Source organism: Ornithodoros turicata, chromosome 4, assembly GCF_037126465.1.
Source record: "Ornithodoros turicata isolate Travis chromosome 4, ASM3712646v1, whole genome shotgun sequence".
Lineage (NCBI taxonomy): Eukaryota > Metazoa > Arthropoda > Arachnida > Ixodida > Argasidae > Ornithodoros > Ornithodoros turicata.
The window spans coordinates 46,504,512-46,525,625 of record NC_088204.1 but is presented as its reverse complement, the minus strand read 5'-3'; the positions used below and the strand labels follow the sequence as shown (position 1 = coordinate 46,525,625).

The 21,114-nt window shown below is 44.9% G+C and overlaps 1 protein-coding gene and 1 pseudogene across 1 annotated transcript in view; one reads left to right on the top strand and one right to left on the bottom strand.

Annotated features, from left to right (window-relative positions):
• Window positions 1–21,114, bottom strand: part of LOC135392400 (scoloptoxin SSD14-like) — a 511,073-nt gene that overhangs the window by 225,265 nt on the left and 264,694 nt on the right. The window contains exons 8-9 of the mRNA XM_064623115.1: window positions 7,003–7,139; window positions 5,532–5,716 (exon numbers count right to left, since the gene is read on the bottom strand). Of these exons, the coding sequence (XP_064479185.1) occupies window positions 5,532–5,716; window positions 7,003–7,139 (322 nt within the window). The remainder of the gene's footprint in view (window positions 1–5,531; window positions 5,717–7,002; window positions 7,140–21,114) is intronic.
• Window positions 17,836–19,623, top strand: LOC135390498 (uncharacterized; annotated as a pseudogene).

The window sequence follows — 21,114 nt, the reverse complement described above, 5'->3', positions numbered from 1 at the left end:
GAGCGTGCTATGTGGTGAAGTTTTTAACATGTCTATTTCCTTATGAGTTTGATTTTTTCATTTTCTGAATGATAGATTACTATGTTGTTTGATTAACCAATGTAGTGGTATAGATTTTATTTCCTCTTGTGTTCGTGTCCCATAGTCCTCCATAGTCTCTGCTGTTCACATTTAACTGCATACAACTATCAGAACTTCCCGCTATTGCACTGATGGTTCTCACGTATAGGAATATTAGACGTTTTATAATACAATTTGTAATTTTGATTGTAATCGTATTGATTAAGAATATCTTCTTTGATTAAATGCGCTATCACTTCTGATTCATTGAAAACTTCCACTAATAAAAAACATTGTGTTTGATTTGTGATACCTATTCAATGCTAATGTATCATACCTGTAATAAGTATTGTTACGTGTATTTTGTTCCTTCTATTTCAGATTTTTTGCTAAGTTTTTCCCATTCACGCGGAGTCATAACATAATTCCTAATGACTTTAATAAATATATTTTCACTTGTACTTTTGTGTATGGCTATCCTTTGCATGTATATATCCATTGCATGTCCATATCCCGGCCCAGGCTGAAAAATGACGAAAGTCGGCGGCCCAGGCTGAATGGTAAACGCACACGCAGCCCTCTGGCCACGCGACGCCCAAGTATGAAAATTGTGAAAGAAGTCAGCCCAGGGTGAAGGGTAAGCACGCTCCGCCCACCTGTCACGGGAAAGAAGTCGGCCCAAGTAGGAAAATGGTGAAAGAAGTCAGCCCAGGGTGAATGGTAAGAGCACACGCAGCCCTCCGGTCACGCTCCGCCCACCACAGCAGCCCTCCACCCGAGCACCGCAACCTGTTGCGGGAAGGATGTCGGCCCAAGTAGGAAAAAAGTGGTGAAAGAAGTCAGCCCAGGATGAATGGTACGCTCCGCCCACCACAGCAGCCCTCCACCCGAACACCGCCCTGTTACAGGTGGTGAAGGTTTTTTCGGCTGTGTTTTTCTCCTTCACCTGATTGGCATCACAATTCCCAGCACTATTGGCTTTAATAAATATATCTCAACTTGAATGACATTAATAAATATATTTTGACTTGTACTTTTTGTGTATGACCCTTCTTTGCATGTCTCTGCATGTAAACCGCTCACCTGCTGTATCGGAAAAATATGTGAAGTCGGCCAAAGAAGTCTGCTCAGGCTGAAAAATATGCTACAATGAGCGCACGCGCAGCCCTCCCCCGCCGATAAGCGCGCGGACAACCCTCCCCACACGCGCCGCACAGGGAAAAATACGCGCAGGGCTCAGGGCAGGGCCCAGGGGTTCATGGAACGTACTCGCACCCGGCTCGGTTCTATCCGTCTCTCTACTACTCATATTAACGTAGAAATGCCATTTCATGAAGGAAATTGACAGGTATTGCGTGACCACGTGACGCGTTTGAGCCAATTGTGGGTGTTGCGAGTGACCCCCGTGTTGACGTCATCTTGATGGTGGGCCGGGGTGGATATTCTATATACACGTATGTTTTCTCGGTTTGACGCTAGGCGTACTGCACTCGGATGAAGTCGAATGTTTAAAATTCGAGTTTAGAGAAACCGTGGGGTTTTAATCCGTGAATTTTCGCATGGAGAGTCCTTGTTGGGTGCTTTATCGACTACAAGTGCGAAAGAGCTCCCACAGTTTCTGGTCAGAGTCCCTTTAAGGACCTTTACATCTACATCGTTTACTCATGAATGCAGCATGTGACAACACATGACAGTCCATTAATGCTTTGAACACGCATTGAGCTTTACGCCTCTGGTTGGGCATGAAACAATGAATCTCTCAACGAGCATACCATTTTCCAAATTGGAAAACATTAGAAACAGATTATCAACATGGCTCGTGTCTTGTGCCATCTGAAACGAATTGAGAGTATTACCAGGCTTGTATCCTGAAACGGTCTTAACAATAAATCCTTTTTCACCATCCCTAAAAAACCCTTAACTTCGCTAACATTGTTCTTAGGCTCGGGCCACATGAACTCACTCGGGTATCATCTGTAGGGTTTCTGGGCATTGTGCTCCATGAAAATATCGGGTGGCAACAACACATTCATTTCGTGAAAAGCAGAACTACGTCTGGTCTCTTCACACTTGCTAAGCTCAGATGCTTAGTACATGTTAACGTTCTTACTGTGTACTACGTCCTTATCCACTCACATATCACATACACCCTCGAGGTTTATGGCCTCACATAAACCAGCGACCTTCAACCCCTTCTCCTGACCCAGAAGCTGGCACTGGGAATTATTCCCTTTTTAGATCCTGATGAGTCTGTCTCATTTGTTTTGCCCCTTTTGCGCATCCTCAATGTACCTGCTGTTTTACACACCTTCTAGTCAACTTCAGTTAGCCAAACACAATTACGCCACACCCTGTTCTCTCAGGCATGAGCGCAACTATTTCTGGTTCCCTACTTACCACACTAATTTCGGCCCATCCTCCCTTTCGTCCTTGGGTATTCAATTTTGGAACGACATCCCTCTACGCATTCACTCCAACAATAATCTTGCATCCATCCAAAACGCCATCAAACAGAACTTTTCTGTTGATACGTAGGGTGGCATGCACTTACTTTTTGATTATTTGCATTTCTCCGCTGTGCAATACCTTTGCTATTTGTTTCTTATACTTGACATGTGTTCTTGAACCATCTGAAACACATCTGTCTCGCTGATTCCTTTAACAATCTCCTCACAAATACTCACTCCTCGATGAATAATAGTTCATGTAACCACTCCTTTGTTTGCATGGTACAGGATATGCACCTTGCGGTGCATAGGCGGAAGACACAGAGGCGTACCGCGTTATCAAGGACCCTTCTCCAAAATATGAAGGACGGGCTCCCCTTTGCTTCCCTCCACTGCGCACGCGTTTTGAAAACAGGTACCGGGTGTCTCAGTTAAATCCCCGGGCTAAATAATTCGCGAATGGGTGCGCCAATCGAAGAACTTTTTTACAAGTATCTGTCAGATACCACCTATAAGCCGTGCACTGTGTGAATGAGTGCGAGGGGCTCATTATTTAAATAAGAAATGAAATAAGTTTCGTGAAAAACATGACTTCTATAGCAGGGCGATGTCAGCATTGAAATGGGTACCACCCCTTTTGGGGCCTTCGGTGGATACTCTTGAAAGAAAAATCTGCCACCGAAGCGTGCCATTTGTTTCAGTAACTAATTGGTTTCGGTTTACAAATTTTTGTAGCGGCTGGTCGCGGTGAAGCGGTGAATTCTAAAGTGCGTCTTTCCTTCGTACGAATCGGCGAAAAACGTCAAAGGTGCGTCACCTCCAGGGCACCCAATGGACCGTTTGCGTGAGATGTGATCGAATGTCTTCTGGTACTGGCTGAAAACAAATGTAAATGACGAGGCGCCGCGGTTTTGTTTTCGTGCCCTTCGTTCCAGCATACTCCGTGTGTTCAATTTTTCAGTATTCATCATAGGTTTCGAGCCCTGTTTCTGCTGCTTCTCTCTGCGTGAAATTTGTGTGTCCGTTTGATGCCTGCAACATGACCCTGGAGCCCGCCGTGTCATTCCATTCCAGACGAATAAGCTGCGCACCACTGTTTTGAAGAAGACTAAGAAGAAGAAGATTCTTGCGCTTGTTGAGTGTAGTGCAGCCATTCTACACTAAAGCTGTTGGTTGTCGCTCCTGGGTCGTTTCCTTACCTTTTTGATGCCGAAACCTGGGAAGCGTTCCCACTCATGGACGGAAAGATTCCAGGAACGGGAAAATGATATACAATAGCATTAGTGTAGAAATGGTTCGGGCTATTTCAGCGAGAACCCGGGCAGCAATATATGCAAATGGTCCATTGCAAATGGTCCATTGTCGAAGGCAATATATTGCGAGAACGTCCTCTTCCCGCATTTCTTTGTCGTACGTGGAGAACTGCCCCTTGGCTGCGACGCATATTATGGAGTGAGCGGAGTCTGTGAGCGGAGCAGTACGGCGGAGCGCACCACAAGCTAAAGCAGTGTTCGGACGAAAAATAACGCTGTTGTGTGATTGTGAACTTCATCTTCTATATTGTATGTTCTACAGGCTCTTCCTGACAACAATACGATGCATAATGTACAATACGATTTCAAGTGAAAATTCTTGTTAGAAATCCATACGTCATCTCCGTTGGCAGATGGGACATTTTGGAATTCTGACGTATCCCTTGATCATTCTGACATGAAACTCCTCGTTTCACACAACTCGCAGCCGGCGCGCGTCGCGAAATGCGCGTAATTGCACTCCTAGCATTGAGTACAGAATATACGTACTCCTAGTACAGCTCGAAGCAGAGTTAACTGGAACGCCGCGTCGACCAGCGGAGCAAGGGGGGAGCCACCCTGGCGGCGTCTAGTAGAAATAAAGGGCGAGGAGGTTTTGACATTTCCATTCTACTCGGAGGGGTGTTTGCTGTGGCGTGCCGAAGAGTGCGCAATCGGACTGGCGTTATCAACGCTGCGCTCGTTTGGTTTTTGCGACCGTGTCTGAGGGATTGCGAAGAATCGATGATATCCCGATGGCGCGTGGCAGGTAAGCACGTGCGAACCAGTCGTCTCTCACCCCTCCCAAACTTCCAAAATTACGGCGAAGTGATCCAGACGACGAAAATTTTCAGAAAAAGGACTGATGTGGGGCAAAAAAAATAAAAAATTAAAATAAAAATGCGATTTACGAAAGGTGGGAGACTCAAATTGGGGAACATGCAGTCGAGGTACGAGCGAACCTCTGCTGACGAAAATTGAAGTGAGGACAAAGGTCATGGTGAATTTGTCTAGCTCTGATGATGATTCACTACACCAATAATAAAAAAACCTTCACGGTGCCTCCCTGCACGGTGTGCCAGCATGCACACACACAAAAAAATTGTGTGTGTACTAATTGGCTGTGCTTCCGAGAAACTCCCGAGAGACGCGATATGCTACACCATGAAAGCATTGTTTTATTATTATATTTAAAAACTCATTACGATGCTTTCGCGATTACCATCACTAATTATTTCAAGCATCTTCGCATCCTCTATTCTGGGCACAGTAAATTTTCCGAACAGAGACAAGCTGTTATTCATTTCATTCGATCACAAAATGAGCGTTTCGGATGACGCGTGCCCATGCGCCATCCAGTTTCCAGGCGCGTGACATGCCATCGATTCTCCGCATTATCTCAGACACAATCGCCCAAAACACAAACAGGCGCAGCGTTGATAACGCCAGCTTGATTGGGCACTGTTCGGCACATCACAACGAACACCTCCCCCTCCCACACCTCCCTCCGACTGAAATGGAAATGTCGAAACGCCCTCTCCCTTTATTTCTGCTAAAGGCCGCCAGGGTGGCTCCCCTCTTGCTCCGCCGGTCGAAGCGGCATTCCAGTTAACACCAAAGCTTTAGAGCCCCTTTAAGCTCTAAGCAACTTTAGCTCGACATCACTCTGATGTTGCCTCTTGTACGGTTATTTGTTTTATTGATCCACGAGATACTTTGAAAACGCACTCACGGAGAATTTATCGATGCAGTAATTGCCACAGCGTCTCCATTCGCTGCGACGATGGCAATTTGACCAGAGCCCTTGTCATTCTTTACTGGAGTAATTCCGTAAGCCGAGGCATCTCTGAGAGCCTTTGGACGAATCTTGGTAGCCATTCGATCAATGTAGGTTTTACTGGTGAAGTCTTTCAGCACCTGAACAGATTCAAAAATGATTGCCACAAACGTGCTTCTGACGGGAGTCGCGTACGCACACACGTGCACCGAAGCGCAACTTACAGCAGGATTTTAATCAACTTTCACAAACTCGCTTTCACTTCGTACGAAGGTGTAACATGTGGTTCCTAGCGTTCTTCCTTCAATGAACGGTATCGTGCGCTTTAACAAAACTTACAAACTACTAGGGCTGGTGTTGTTTGCTAGAGATGTAGAGACGGTGTCTGTTGGTCGCGTAAAGTCTGTGATCGGCTTGTGGAATGTTGTTTCTAGTTAGCGTCGTACAGCCAGGAGCATAACACCGTGTTCCACGCGACATGATCGCTTGACTTGTAAACGAGAGTCGGCGGATTTACGGAGCACTTTTCACTTTTTATAATGCGGTGCGAACGCGAAGACGACGACATCGGAGACAATCGCCTGCGCTGCGCATCCATTCGTGCGTCTGGCTGACGTCATCACGATGTTACTACCGCTGGAGCTTCCCTAGCTGCAAAGAGAGTGCGAATCTTTACAACTCGTTTATTTAATATGTAAGCTGTTTTCCGAAGAGGAACTTAGCCAATTAGACTGTGAAGCGGTGACGAACATTACCGTGTCGATCACACAAACACACGTTTCCGGATGCGATCGTCCCTTTAAAGCCCATGGTGCAGCGCAGTCGACAGAGCTTTGCAGTTCATGAAACACTGAAAACCCTGCCTGCCGTACGTGTGCATAATCCGTATGGTACTGGGATACGAAAAACTTGTCCCATCACAAATTTGTTGATATTTCGTGCAATGAGAGTTGAAACATCGTGCTTTCCTACTACAAAATAAAATATTTGCTTATTGTACTCCTTCAGTCCTCACCATTTTTGTTTTTAGATGCACATACATATTTGGTGTTACGGCAAGATGGTAAATGTGAGAACACTGGAAAAACATGGACTCCAATACGATAACAAACGAACTACACTGCGCGCAATATGTCGACACTTAGCAAAAGTATGGCTCGATATGCCTCAACGTGCCTAGAAAAGAAGTCACATCTACACGAGTTCACGCAGTATTAATGTTACATTGCAGTATAGGTGACTATAATATTAATACCATAATATTATCACCTAATATCCGGCGATAATAAAGCTCTGTGTATTTGAATGTACTCTACCTGTGCTAAGATCGTCACGTATATACGAGGTGTGGCTATTAAATAACGAGACTCCGCGTCTCGCAGCCTTCGTACATTCCCGAGCTGGAAGCATTTTTAGAAACACTTACGTTTTCAAGAGGGAAGAACTTTGGGTCTGCTAACGATGTGCGCCGTGCCATTCCGTACTTGATGCTTTCCACTAGGTAATGCATGTGCTGCTCGTCGTCGATTAACTCTCCTCTCGTGAGGAAAGTGCTCACAAGTCCTACAGAAAAGAAATCAATGCTTTGGGAAGTGAATGCCAACAAAAATTCAAAGATGTAATTCTTATCGCAGGGCTAGTTTCGACTAAAAATACTGAATAAGAAGGGGGTAGCATGAGCGGCGACCACCCTGCTTATACCAAGACAGCTCGTACCTAGACAACTCATACCAGACAACTTATACCACACTCAAGCCATGCCAGGACGACAAGTGAGTTGTTTTCGGGAGTAGCTTTTCAAACACAAAACTCAAGTCACGCTGGGGAAGGCCACATCAGGAAAAAATGTTGCAGAATTTCACTTATACTTGTACTGAAGGTGGAAATGTAAGGATTCCCCAAATGACAACTACCGAAGTGCACTGAAGTTAAACTGCACTACAATGGTTATTGTAAATAGGAAATTTTGAAGAGAAATAAAATCGAAATTGTCCCACATTTTCGTTGTCGTGTGCAATACTAAAACATTAAGTAATCATTTCAGTAAGTCAAAGATTTTAACCTGTATTCCGGTTCATCACAATGCTATTCGAAAAAATCGGAAGGTGTCCATTGCCACACTTCTGCAGACGTCGTTTTCGCGACACCTTTTTAACTTTAGATTTGATTTAGCCGTTCAGTTCGTGTCGCGCATCAGCTCATACCAGTCTGAAATCGTCCCAGTCGATGTGACAAGAGGAAATACCTTGAAGAAAATACACAAAGCTCACAAATAACATTTTATTGAAGTGCCGATGTACAAAAGTAATGGAACGACAGCACACAACAGCTGCACGCTGCCAAATACAAAGCATCGCAAACTTCATACTCCCTTATAATGCGTAGTAGCAGTTCGTTCGAATGCCTGTGATCCTCCCTGGAGCACAGAGATACTTCCTTGCCAAGATTCAATTTTATGGTCAGTGCATTGCATCTCACCTGCTCTCGAATGAGCGTTTCCAGAAGCTCGAAGAATGTGGGGTGAGTCGCGACCATGCTGCTCATTGTACCAGCTTTCCACGTTGTTTCTGGCACGAGGAGGGTGTTCTGCCATGCTCTCGCTGTTCCACCCCAAGCAGCACAGCCCGTTGGCAGCCGCGCGGACCGATGACGGGCGGAGACCATGACAAATCGGGCGCGCTTCGCCTCCCAGCAACGATTCTACGTACGTTTTGCGCAACGGGAGGACAAAGGCCCGATCAAGATTCCCGGTACCTGGTCCTTACTCTGTCCCATTATCCTGCCCTCCACGCGTTCCGCTGTAGTTTAAAAAAAAGTTCGATTTATTCCTAGAATTTGATGAACGATAAGGGCAAGTAATCTGAAGAACGTTTTATTAAGACATGATGCACTATATATATATGTTACAATTACACACCTGCATTATGACATTTCAGAAAGATATCACAAGTGCGCAATAGAGATTGAAAGTGTTTACTGTCAGAACAGGGGGAAGGACAGGAGCTTAAAGAGCAATGATATCACAACAGGAGAAGTGACTGGTCAAAAAGCACTCTAACTTCACACCAGGAACTCGAAATTATGTTTACGAATGACCACTATAAGGATGCAGACAAAGGACCAGCTGTGCAAACCTCCTGAAATATCTTGCCAATCGTATCGAGATCCTTTAGGTACAATGAACATCCGTGTGCTGCAGAAAGCACACTTGAACACTAACCAGGTTGTGTCTCAGTTCAGAATTCACCAAACTGGCTTGAAACCGCAGAAGCTCTACATCAGTGCACAGGGGAAGCTTTGGAGGGGTGCTGAGCCTATGCCCTCATCCTCTTGTGTCATTGAGTCTGTGATGTCTTGTACAAGCTTTCATGCAATTTTTCATGTCAGCAAGAAGTGCTAACATGTCTTGCTCAAAATCTGAAATTCTACAAAATAAGACCTGCTAAAAACGTTGCTTGACCCATGTGTAATAGGGCACTTACTCCGAGCTCGTCCCACTAAAATGTCGTCGTCGCGCAGGAAGGATGTCTCGGAAGAAGCCTCAGGCCCTGATAAACGCTGGCAGTGATCACAAATGTCCATGAATGCACTTGGTCGAGACGCTGATCCTGTGTTCTAGACAGGTCCTGGCAAACAGTCAAGTCTGCAAGAGAAACGTTGTCTTTCACAACACGAAGGACCTAAAACGTAAGACACTTCCATATACTTTTTATGTGATGTTAGGTTGATACCTAACATCACATAAAAAGTAATAGGACTTACGATTTCCAGCGCGCTGCTCAGGTGCTGCAACACAACTGTTAGACAAGGGAGTGTAGCAGAATGTGAGCCCTGTGCTGCCCTATAAGAACAATGTTGTGCAAGGTTAAGTGCTAAGAAGCAAGGCTGGATAACAACACAAACTAACAGTTGAGCGGTAAGTCCCATGGCGGTGAATTCTCAGTGTCACCCAGCATGCAGTTTCCGTGGTTCTGCTTTCGTGCAGCTGGAAAAACGAGTCAGTGAAAAACGCTAAGTTCTAGCACAAACCGGAACCTATTTATGACCAGAGGTGAGGAAATGCCCTCACCTCAATTTTCGTCCAAGATGTTTTTTCTCACCTCACCTCAATTTTGGGGGAATTTTTTCTCACCCCGCCTCATCATATTCCTGAAACATTTTCCTCACCTCATCTCACATGAACCTCCTTTTTAAGTTATTTTCCTGACCTCACCTAATTTTTTTTCTGAAAAATATTCCTCAATTCACCTCACCTCAACATTTTCCAGATCACCCTTTCTTCACCTCACCTAATTTTTTTCTGAAACATTTTCCTTTCCTCACTTCACCTCAACCTTCTTTCTGAAGTATTTTCCTCACCTCACCTCAACCTTATTTCTTCCTCACCTTCAACCTTCTTTCTAAAATCTATTCAGCTCATCTCACCTCAAGCTACTTGTTTTGCCTCGTCTCACTGTTCCCGTACACTTCACAATTTGCTCTTTCTGTTAGGAGTGGCGCTAACACGGAATAAAAAAAGTATTAGGATTGGGCACGTTGGTTGATTCTCGACAAAAAGTATACCCATTATTAAGGTTCATTGCCTTGCTTGGTTCATCCTTTTCTTTCATCAAGTATCCACAACATGTACAAACTGTAGAAATTAGACGTAGGGTACTAGGGTAGAGAAGTTGCACAAACCGAGAATTCTTTAGCTATTTCTGTTTTTCACACTGGCAAAACAGGAATTGCTTTTATCGGGTATCTCTCAAGCGAGAATGATAATGGAGCTGCGAAGGTCGTGTTCGGGATGGTGTGCAGCGCTACTTCTAATTTACTACAAAAGTTTACGAAACACGCTCCGACGCATTCCTTCCTCAGAGTGACACGCTAGCGGCCTATGCCTATAAGTAAGCCAGTCCGTACGGTAACGTTCGCTGTTAGCGTGTCACTCTGAGAAAGGAATGCGCCGGTGCGTGTTCCGTAAACTTTTGTCCAGCACTGTACATCTTGCATTTTTGTCTGCTATGACTTTATATTATCGATCAATATTATTTAAATATAAAACTTCTGTCTTCAAAATCCTTTTTTTAGTGCCTCAAGTAGGCGAGCTACATGATGTCTTGACTTACTCCTAAAATTACTTTATGAAGACACAGACTTCTTGTGCCTTTACACCTAGCTTCATTGCTGCTAACTGGTTACTAAAAGCTCAATGGTTCAACTTGTGACAATACAGAATATACGCCAGTATATGCGCTTATTGCACTAAAACCGCGTGTTGTTGCCTCCATTTCTTACACCAGTCTCTGGTAAGGTCATTGATTGTCAAGTACTATCGTTCCAAATAATATGTGAACCACCTCTGCTTACAGACTGACTAGTTTGGCTTTCCTGAAATCTAAACATATAAAGCACACAAACTATACCAGAATTCAGAGACACGACACAGAAAGCCGGCTTCGCGGGATAGCAGACAACCATGCAAGAAAGCCGACTTGACAGATTTGCACGAGGATATGGGAGGAGGAAAAATTCGGGGAGGGACGAGAAGGAGAGATAAGAAAGAGAACTTTTAAAGCTCAGCTCCGCCGATTTTCGACTGCGACAGAATGGAGCCATGTTTGGGCTGTGCGTTCGTTTCCGCACAGGGAGCATACATGTGAAAAATTTTCACCCATTTGTTTGTAGTTTTTAAGAAAGCAATTTTTTAACTTTCCCTGGTACGGCGGTCCTGTGGTCGGCAAACCCTGACCAATACCGGCTTCGTCCTGGCTTAGCCGCGCTCGTGGCTTGGCTAACGCCAAATCGTCGATGCGATGGCGGAGATCTCTGGGCGAAGGTGAATGTTTTGGGTATGTTCCGTGATAATTGCTGTCGTTAAGAGCCTCAAAGATAGTTTTGCCGGTCTTCTTTAACAAGCCTTACAGGATGGCCTCGTTGTGCAACGACGGTCGTCGTGAGCGGACATTCTGTGCCCGCACTGTGCTTCATGCTACCAACAAGACCTAACACCTAACGTGTGACGTACACTTACGCATTCTCAATAGCTTTGGCAGCGCACTATGCGCGGACTTGCTGCGCGTGCAGAAAGCACCACCAAAGCTATTGAGAACGAGAACGTGCTCGAAGACGAAGTATTCCTTATAAGAAACATGATAAAACGGTGCGGTGGTCCCCGATAGCTCGTGACAGCTATTTCAGCACGATACAGCGGCCATGACGGAGTGTAAACACAAACTGGTTGCCAGGCAGAGCTGGCTAGGTGTGGCTATCCAATCCGCGCAGTTCCAAGTATGACGTCACAAGTGGAACCGCCGCCCGGTAGTTTTTCTCAAATTTCTCACGAAGGAGTATGGAAATTTGGAAAGCAATGTGCGTTCATGAATGAAGTTGGGACCACGGTTCTGAATATCACAACGTCTTCATACTTTCGGAACAGCAGCGGACCTGCACTTTAACGTCATCTGCACGGCAATAACACTGTGGGCACGCGGGGCACGCACGAGAGCTCGTGCTCAGGTAAAAAAACAAAACAAAAACGCAACGCGTGCATCAGCAATATGCATCAAGCCTTTTCTGTTGGTTGAATGTCGTTGCGAAATCAAAAATCGCGCTATAGAAGCTTGTGAAGCGAAATGATTGGTCCGCGTGAGAAAGGCACGATCTTAATATAAATAACTGGTGGCGCCAACTATAATCATGAGCGACGCCACGGTTGACGACGCATAGATTGGTCTATTTGTGAACAATTTCATGATGCAAAGGCAGCTATGGCCTTAGTGTAACTTTCAGTGGAAATTAATATATACATGAACGATGTACTCGAGAATATTTTCTATTGAAACTAAAAAAGAGTAGACAGGGACATCCAGAGATCGCTATTGCAGACCTGCTGTTCGTCAATCAGTACCATGTAGCTACATTTACGGGATCACTTATTTTTAGTACGTACCCGACGGAACCACTCGCGGCAATAAGCAAACAAAAAAATGAGCCAGCTGCTGGGAGTCCTTTTTCAATGTGGTCGCAGTTATGTCGCTGTCTTCACCTATCTTTGAATGAAGCGGTAGCATACGTTTCTCGGCGCTTATCATCAGTCTTATACGGTGTTTTGTGAAGGCCTGCCGTTGAATTATTCGTAAACAAGTGGCGATATCTACATATCTAAAAGATTTCTTTTTACTGAGCATAGCAATTAGCATGCGCTCATTAATTAAATAAAAAGCCCGTTTTTACTGGACGCTTCCGGAACCTCTATTTTATTCAAAAAACGCTATTAAAAAAACCGCATCGACACTTGATTTTCTCGAGTAATTAATTAATTGATTGAATTAATTCAATCAATTGATTGATTAAGATAACTGGTACTACATTTGAGTCCCAAATTCTTGACTGTATGAATCTTACTTTCATCTCGAAGACCCCAATACATCTATGGCAGAGGCTAGCGCTCCAATAGTCAGAACGAAATAAAAGACGACGGTAGTTTCGTTTTCCGAAACACACGGACTCGGGCCGCGCATGAGCGCATGGGCAAGTGCATTTGTTCTATGGCTACGTCGGTGGCATCAATTTTAGTGCAGTCTTGTTGACCACACTCGCTTAAAGCCTTCGCCTTCTCCGCTGAGTCTTGACCAAGTCTGCCCTCACACAAATTTCGAGCCGTCACTCAGGACGGTAGGATGATTCTGCCAGTAATCCTCAACAGCAGACCCCCGAGCTGGATTGCACAGCTCTTCGATTCTATCACCTGCTCTCCACGACTTGAATCGACACCGAGCTGCGGTCCGGGGAGGTTCCATCACATCACATGCCACACCTCCGGTGACAGCATCCCACGTTGAAGTGTTTTTTCGACATCACATACCATGAAAGGCGTGTTCTTAAAACGTGCTTCGGATCAGCGCCGTCTGTACCAAAGTTCAGCGACAGAGCAATCTACACAACTGCTCTAAAGCATGCGCTAGATGCTGGGCTGTCGCCGACACACAGGAGCTGCAACTACGCAAGTTAAGCTCGTTAACGAAAGAGTCATATTGGCGAATGTTCACCGGCTCTGTTTCTACAGGGACAGGCATGAACTAATCCATACTTCCAGGTGTGGATGACACTGTGTGCAACACTCATATACTGTGCTATCTTATCCAAACTACTAAATTACGTCGCGTCTACGGTAGTGATCTGCAGGCAGGTAAAGCCAATTTTATGAGCAAGTGTACCTGAATTCTAAGATTGTGTGTATTTTTTCAAACGAAGACATGTCCTGCCATTGTCCTCTCAGCTCAGCAAAAAAATGCGTTGTTGCGCTATCGGGTTCTTCATATTTAGGACTGTTACACTTTTTGTTCTAGCCGTGTTCACAATGTATTTAAATTGAACCAGAACATAATTGAAGAAGTTGAACCCGCATTAGGCTCAACAGAATATTTCTTATTCACCTATACAGAGCCCCATCCCATAATGTTGCTCATATACTTGCTGTGCTGTTGGACCTTGTACAAATCCCCTGATGTAGAGCTTATAAAGTACTTCAGGTATAATAAATGAAATAAAAAATACGATATGATATGTGTATAAAAGAAAGTACCACATCAAGGATTGAACCCAAGAACGCAAATCCGCAACGCGCTCACTATACCACCAGACCAGCAGCGCAACAACACAGCACGAAGAATTTGGTTAGAAATACTCTGAAAGCCATCGTAGGCCTATCGTGTACTTTTTCGTCGTGGGAAAAAAATTAGGATCTTCTGCAACTGCAGAGCGCACAAGACAGGCCAGTCTTTCATGTCCAATGTGGACACTTTTTGGGGAAGCCCTAGTTTTGACGTAATTAAAGGATTAAGACACGCCAATGTACTCTGCCATGAAGCCAACACGGCGAAAATAAGTCTCTCAGGAAAAAAAGTGTGACGGTCTCAAGCTACCAATGCACTTGTGGACAATCGAGGAACCTTCTGCCGTCACGCCTAGATGTGGACACTTTTTTCAAACCCTCAGTGCTAATGGATATTTTATGGAAAGCAGACGGAATGTATAGCTTCAATGGAGGGCATCGAGTTCGCAGGTTAAGCCAACTTTAAAGGAGCTAGGAAAGCACTTTAATCACTAGCAGTTTTTTAAACCAAGTGGTTAATAAGCATATTAAAATGCACCATGCGAAGTAATACTATCAACAGGTGCATTAATATCCCAGAATTCGATTTTGAAAATCGCGACCGTGCGCAACGGTGGCAATACCCGGAACGAGCCGTCGAGCCGCTTGCGTCATTTTGACGTGAGAAAGGTGGAGCCCCTGATTGGTTTCGAAGAACGTCGTCTGCTATTTTTCACTCGGAACCCCGCTGCAACGGTGGAAGACGTTTCTTTTGCTTTTTCTTTGGTTTATCAGATACAGTAAACGAAGACTGGTCTACAGACACTGTTCAAGGTTAGACCGTGAGATTGTAGAGGCCTCCTCATTGAACTCCCCGAGCGAAGTCAACCAAAAATCGGTCAACCTCTCCCTGCTTGACTTTACTTCCCCTAAAGCGACCTTCCGGAGTAGGTGGATTATGAAAATAAACTTCAGGTGCCCGTTGAACGCTGTTCTGTCCGTGTCTGTGTTTTGTATGCTGTTCGTTATCGTGGTGACTGTTTCTTGTTGTGTTGTTGGTGGCAATACGTATAAACACAGTGCGGCACTAAACGCTGCTTCACTTCACGCCTCGAAATGATCGCTGCATGGCTATGACCACTAATTCCGTCCGCTATGTCATTATATCAATATACGCTATATCACTAATTCGCTATGATCACTAGTGCCCGTCACTTTGACTAGCAACTTTGTTAGCCATTCAGTTAATTCCTTATTCAGCTGGAGGAGTGTTCTTGCCCATACGTTGCCAGATACAATCCAGTGAAATCTATCGCAATATGCCGTCGCCGGCACATCGTGGCATCAGGAGTTGAACATTCATTCCCTGAGTTACACACCAACATAGTGAAGCAGTGTCATAAGACCACCACAATTTATGGTCAACTTACCAACCATCGAGCTAAACGAGAATTGGCCGATGGAGACTACAAATGTGGACGACGCAGACACGCAAGTTTGAGTTCATCCGTGCTCGGCGCCATTTGTTTTGTCACCATATAGTGCATCAGTTTTATCCACCATATAGTGACCGACAACGCCGGTTAAGTTTGCGTCCGACGACATATCAGCGTGCACTGAAACAACACGTGACTAGCGTAAAATTTAGCTGACTATAAAATGCACATGTTGCGCGCGGAAAACTGCCAACGGCAAACTGTGACTAACCCACCCATAATATTGCAAGCACACAACTAACCAAACAACATGCCGCCCTGCTAAGCCAAATGGCTTCTAAATGTGTCTTTCGTTCGCTAAGGCGACTTGAACACATGTAGAAAATTCCTGAATTTGAGTGGTTAAATAGTGATTCTTAATCGCGGCATAACATCTTACGAAGCAGCATTTCCCCTTTTCCTTGTTTCCAGAACATGAATTTCGAGAACGGGGGTTTCTCGACCATGAATATCGAGGTCCTCCCCTATTCATCCCTTGACAAAGAGAAAGCAGGGTGAAAGAAAAACGGAAAGAAAGAAAAGAAAACCAGTCAGCACTGACCCGGATAGAAGCGCGGTCGCCGCTTTCGCACCACTTTTATTACGTCACCAATGACGTTTTTTTCTTTCTCCTCCTCGTTTGACCCGGAGGAACGAGTCGAGTGGGAACACGCGCGGTGATGTTCAAGTGTCTTTTTTTCTACGAAAAACATCGGGCACAGAGAAAATTTTCGTGTTAATCATCAAGTAAAGTTACCTGCTTCCACAACGCGTTCGGAACGGAAAATTTTTTAGATGGCGTTCAGAGCTCCTTTAAGAGTAGGTGTCCCGCAATTCTGGGAATGTGACTTGTTTACGTATCTGACACATCATGTATGTGACCCAACTGACTAGTTTGACTGAGCTGAAATCTAAACTAAATACATAGAGCACACATAAGCTATATTCACTTGATCTGACACATCTATCATGTTTCTGACTCAACTGAAACTCTGAAACTAACGCGGACTCATTTTAGTGCAGTGGGTGGTGCTCACAGTACAAAAGCATACCTGCTACCCTGGTAATAGGAAAAGCTAGCTCTCCGTGCCCTTTTAAGTGACCGCGCAATTGAAAATAGCCGCTCCTCAATCTCATTAAAGGTACTGTAAAGCAGTAGACAAGCATGATATGTCGGTCATGTGACTAGAGACTGTGTTGCTTCTAAATACCATATGCGGAACCGTACGACCGACAACGCGCTATAAATATTTTTAATTTGCCATGAAAGATGTGCGGCGTAGTGGAGCGGTGCGACGCCTGGTGTGAAACAACCCCCTGTATACAGCGGGCAACACTGAAAATTGGTATTACACACTATTACATCGGAACTTCGTTATTTTGGTAACCATATTATTAGTTTTCCTGTTTACCTATGCATTCTGAAACCCCTGTTAACAGTTTAACCTGTTAGCCCCTGTTTTTGCGAAGTAACCCAGAGCTGGTTCGATGGAGGCTCTCCCTACTTCTCTGCTGCGCCTGCGCGCTCCTTCTGTTCGCGGCCTCTTTCGAACGAACAAACTCCCTTTGTGAACCTCTGTGAACAAACAGGTCCCGACGCTGTCTGGCTTCTTGAACGTCTGACACATTTTTTCAACGGCGGGCAGCATTTCATTTCAGTTCGCTTATCCGTTTATCCTCAGAAGGGGATCGTTGTGTGGATTGGGGCAGATTTTATGGTGGATTGTTATGTCGGGCCCAGTGTTATACGCATGCAATGTGGTTGCCGCCGTATGTGTTAGGAGTGTACGGATTCATTTCGAATATCTAGTACAGTGTTGCCCGTAATCTTTAATTGTAATTGTAATGTAATTGTAATAGAAAGGATCTAATAGGAAAGTTTCTACTGTCGTCTGCCGACACGCTTTGGACTTTACTGCTCGGACCTGGCTTCCGCTGCAACACCTAGTATGCTCAACGGCAAGCTTTAATTGACTCCGCTTTTGTGTCGAACTTTGCGAAGTTGAGGAGTTCATTGCCTGCACCAAGTAAGCCTGAACCTAGTCCTGTTTCACGTAATATAGTCAACCTTAGCAATGTTCCCTTATCTTCTTTTGCTGCTAAGATCGTTTCTAATAGACCCAAATTCTGTCTGAATGTAAAACCGTCCCGGCTCGATATAGCCGCATGCATAACGAAGATCTCTTCTGCTATCAGTGACCCTCAAATGGCCTCTTCGTTTACTGATCAAGCTGTAAATCGGATCTTGCATTGTATGAACTCCTGTCCGCCTTCAGTGAAACATAGCCTTCTACCATTTTCCTCCATAAATGATGAGCTTCGCTCTAAGAACTTATGTCTGTTACAAACGGACAAAAGTGCTAGCCTTGCGGTCCTCCATGTAAATCCTTTCGAAACTAAGAAACAGGAAGCTATTGGCAAACTTCTGACCCCCTTTTCCGGAAACATTGGGGTTTTGAAGAAGCGAATATGCTCGGTTCTCAATGATAGCGACCTTCAGTCACTATGCAAATCAATACAAGCTGCGATACTCTTTCTGTCAAATTTCTTGTCAAGGATCACAAGCCTGAGATGCCACTAAGAATCGTTGTCAACGAAGGTCGTACCTGGCAGAAAATTGTATCTACTTATATTCAACAATCCTTGTTCACTGTATTTGAACCTAGTTCTCTCGTCCTAAGAAATTCAGAGTGTCTGGTTGAATCCTTGAGCCCCTTTCATTGTAAGAAATGTTTTGGCCTTTCTATGGACATTAAGGATCTATATTACTCCCTGCAAGTTAACCTTCTCCTAAACAGAGTAAGAGACTTGTTAGAGTAGCAGCTGGTACTGTTCCAGCCCCTAGCAGGTATCTCTGTCAGTGATTTTTTGCGAATCTTAGAATTGTACCTCAAGTCCACTGCCATCTACATTGATGGCGCACTGTACACTCAGAAAACGGGTATTTGTATCGGCTCATCTATTGCGCCAATGTTGTCTGAGATTTATCTACGCACTGTTGATAATGCTATAGTATCGTTTCTTTCTGCATTCCGCTCCCCTTTGGTACTTGTAAAAAGGTTTGTTGATGACCTTCTTATATTGTCTTGTGAGAATGAGGATCTTATTGATGAATGCCGCGGTGTAATAGCATCTGCTGCTCCTGAGTTAGCCTTTACCATTGAGCGACCTACTGGTAATTCTCTTCAGTACTTGGACCTAAGAATCATGTTCAATCAGGGTCTGTGTTGGTCTTATGGCAAAGAAAAACCTAAGCCGGTACTTCCGGCCCATAGTTGTCACTCGAAAAGTGTTAAATTCGGTGTTGTCTCTGGCTTACTGTCAAATGCCGCAAAAAAGTCTTGCATCCACAACCTTTGCTCTTCTATCAGCCACCAAATGGTTCGTTTGGGTGATGCGGGGTATTCTGAGTCCTTGGTAATTCGTGGTTTAAGGCTTATTAGCGCTAAGATGTTCTGTCCTGCCAATGATCTTGTGAAACCCCACGAGAACCGTGTGGTTATTCCCTACATTCATGCCATGTCACACAATCTCCTACATGTTGCCAAAAAAATTCAATGTCAACCTTGCCTTTCGCAAGAACTTTCGTCTAGACGCCCTGACACCTTTCAGTAAATCTGTAGCAAGTTGTAAAAATCATAAGCGAATGTTTGTATCCTGTCAATCGAATATTGTCTATGAAATTCCTTTTAAATGTGGTTTTTGTTATATTGGGCAAAGTAAGCGTTGCTTAAATGATCGTCTGCGTGAGCATGCCTTGAAGGTGAGAAACAAAGACCGTGTGTCAGAAGTAGCTAAACATTTACAAGATTGTAACAACTGTGAACCCTTATGGAATCGAACAATGGTGCTGGTCAGGGAGGCTGACCGTCATGGAAGGCTCCTTGGGGAAACCCTTTGTATCCTCAGTTACGGGAACTGTGTCAGCAAAGCTTCTTTGACCTTGTCTCCCGCTTTGAAGAACTTGTTAGCTTACCCCCACTCTTCCACCTAGTGTCTATTTAAATGTTGTTGTGCAATAAACCTGTCAGCTGAGTTTGAGACCGTGTTTGTGTTTGTCTGTTATCGTCCCTACCTCGTCTCAGGTTTTCAAGTCATGGATCGTCACCACCAGCTCGCTTGCTACCAAACTTTCCTTTCGTTGCAATTTTCTAATTAATTATACCGTCGATTGGAATGAAACTCGCGCAGTTTTTGTCCTGGTGGCTTGGACTATCGAATAGCCACAGTAAATGACATTTGATCGATGCTGCTTTACAGTACAGTACAGTACAGCACAGTACAGTTACTTCCTCCTCGAAAAGTTTTCCTCACCTCAATCTCCATTACGGAATATTTTTCCTAACCTCACCTGAACCTCCTTCCCGAAAATTTTCCTCACCTCAATTTCCCTTTTGGAAATTTGTCCTCGCCTCACATCACCTCAATGTGCGTGAGGTGAGGACACAGACCAGGTGCAATAAGGCTGTTCTAACTGAGGCCTAAATCTTGTCTACCTCCATTCACTGCTCTGGGTGGAAGGCAGGGGGGGAACAATCTCGAACGGGTGCCCATGGCCTACGATGAAATTCAGCTGAGAGATAAATGACGGAACTCAAATGTATGCCAAAGGCAAAGAAAATATATACAAGGATCCCGATACGTAACAAGCGAACAAGCAACATTACCAGTTAGGCACACTCGAACACAAATGGTAAGTTCGGCCAGATGCATCCCTTCGACAAAGGGTATTCTGCTTTTCACGGGTACCTACAGACTCGAACTCTGTTGAACAGCACTTTCCAATGGCAAAATCAATATACTTACATCGTGCGTAGTTCGTGTTCTTGTCTCCGAGAACACAGACTCTTCTCCATGGCCGCACGGCGTTCCTCACACCCGCTGACAACGGAACAACACACAATGGCGCGCGCTCCCTCTCACCCAACTGCGGCTGCGCGATATTGGAATCACGTGGTTCCATACTTTTGGCGGCACGGGGTCACTCTTCCTACGCCAGAACTTCACTGCAGTGCACAGAACGGGTACGTAATGGCAAATCGCCAAGTATCCGGGAACAGAACGACGCGGAACCGTCTCAGGATGTGCGTTTGCGAGTACTGGCAGCCATCCGCAACTCCCCATAGAGCCCATAGCATAAGAAATTCACACAACACTGGGCACACGACCAATGAGAATGCATCGATTGCTCCCTCAATCCTCCAACCAGAAGTCTTTCCGTCCGGCTCGCAGCCTGACCGGTTCTGGTTCCTGCTGACTTCTGCTTTCCATACTAGCCTGTTGAGGCTACCCCTGACTTCTAGTTCTACTAGCTTTCATGCACGCCGTAAAGTTACTCCTTGATTCCAAAACAACTCTGAAAAGTGTTGTAATGAAAAAAAAAGAAAACAGAATATGTCGACGTGTTGCGAGGGTTGGCCAAGGATTGCCGGTTCGGTGCAGTCCGCACAGGCACGGCAGCCTCTCCTACGCCGACAGTTGTTGC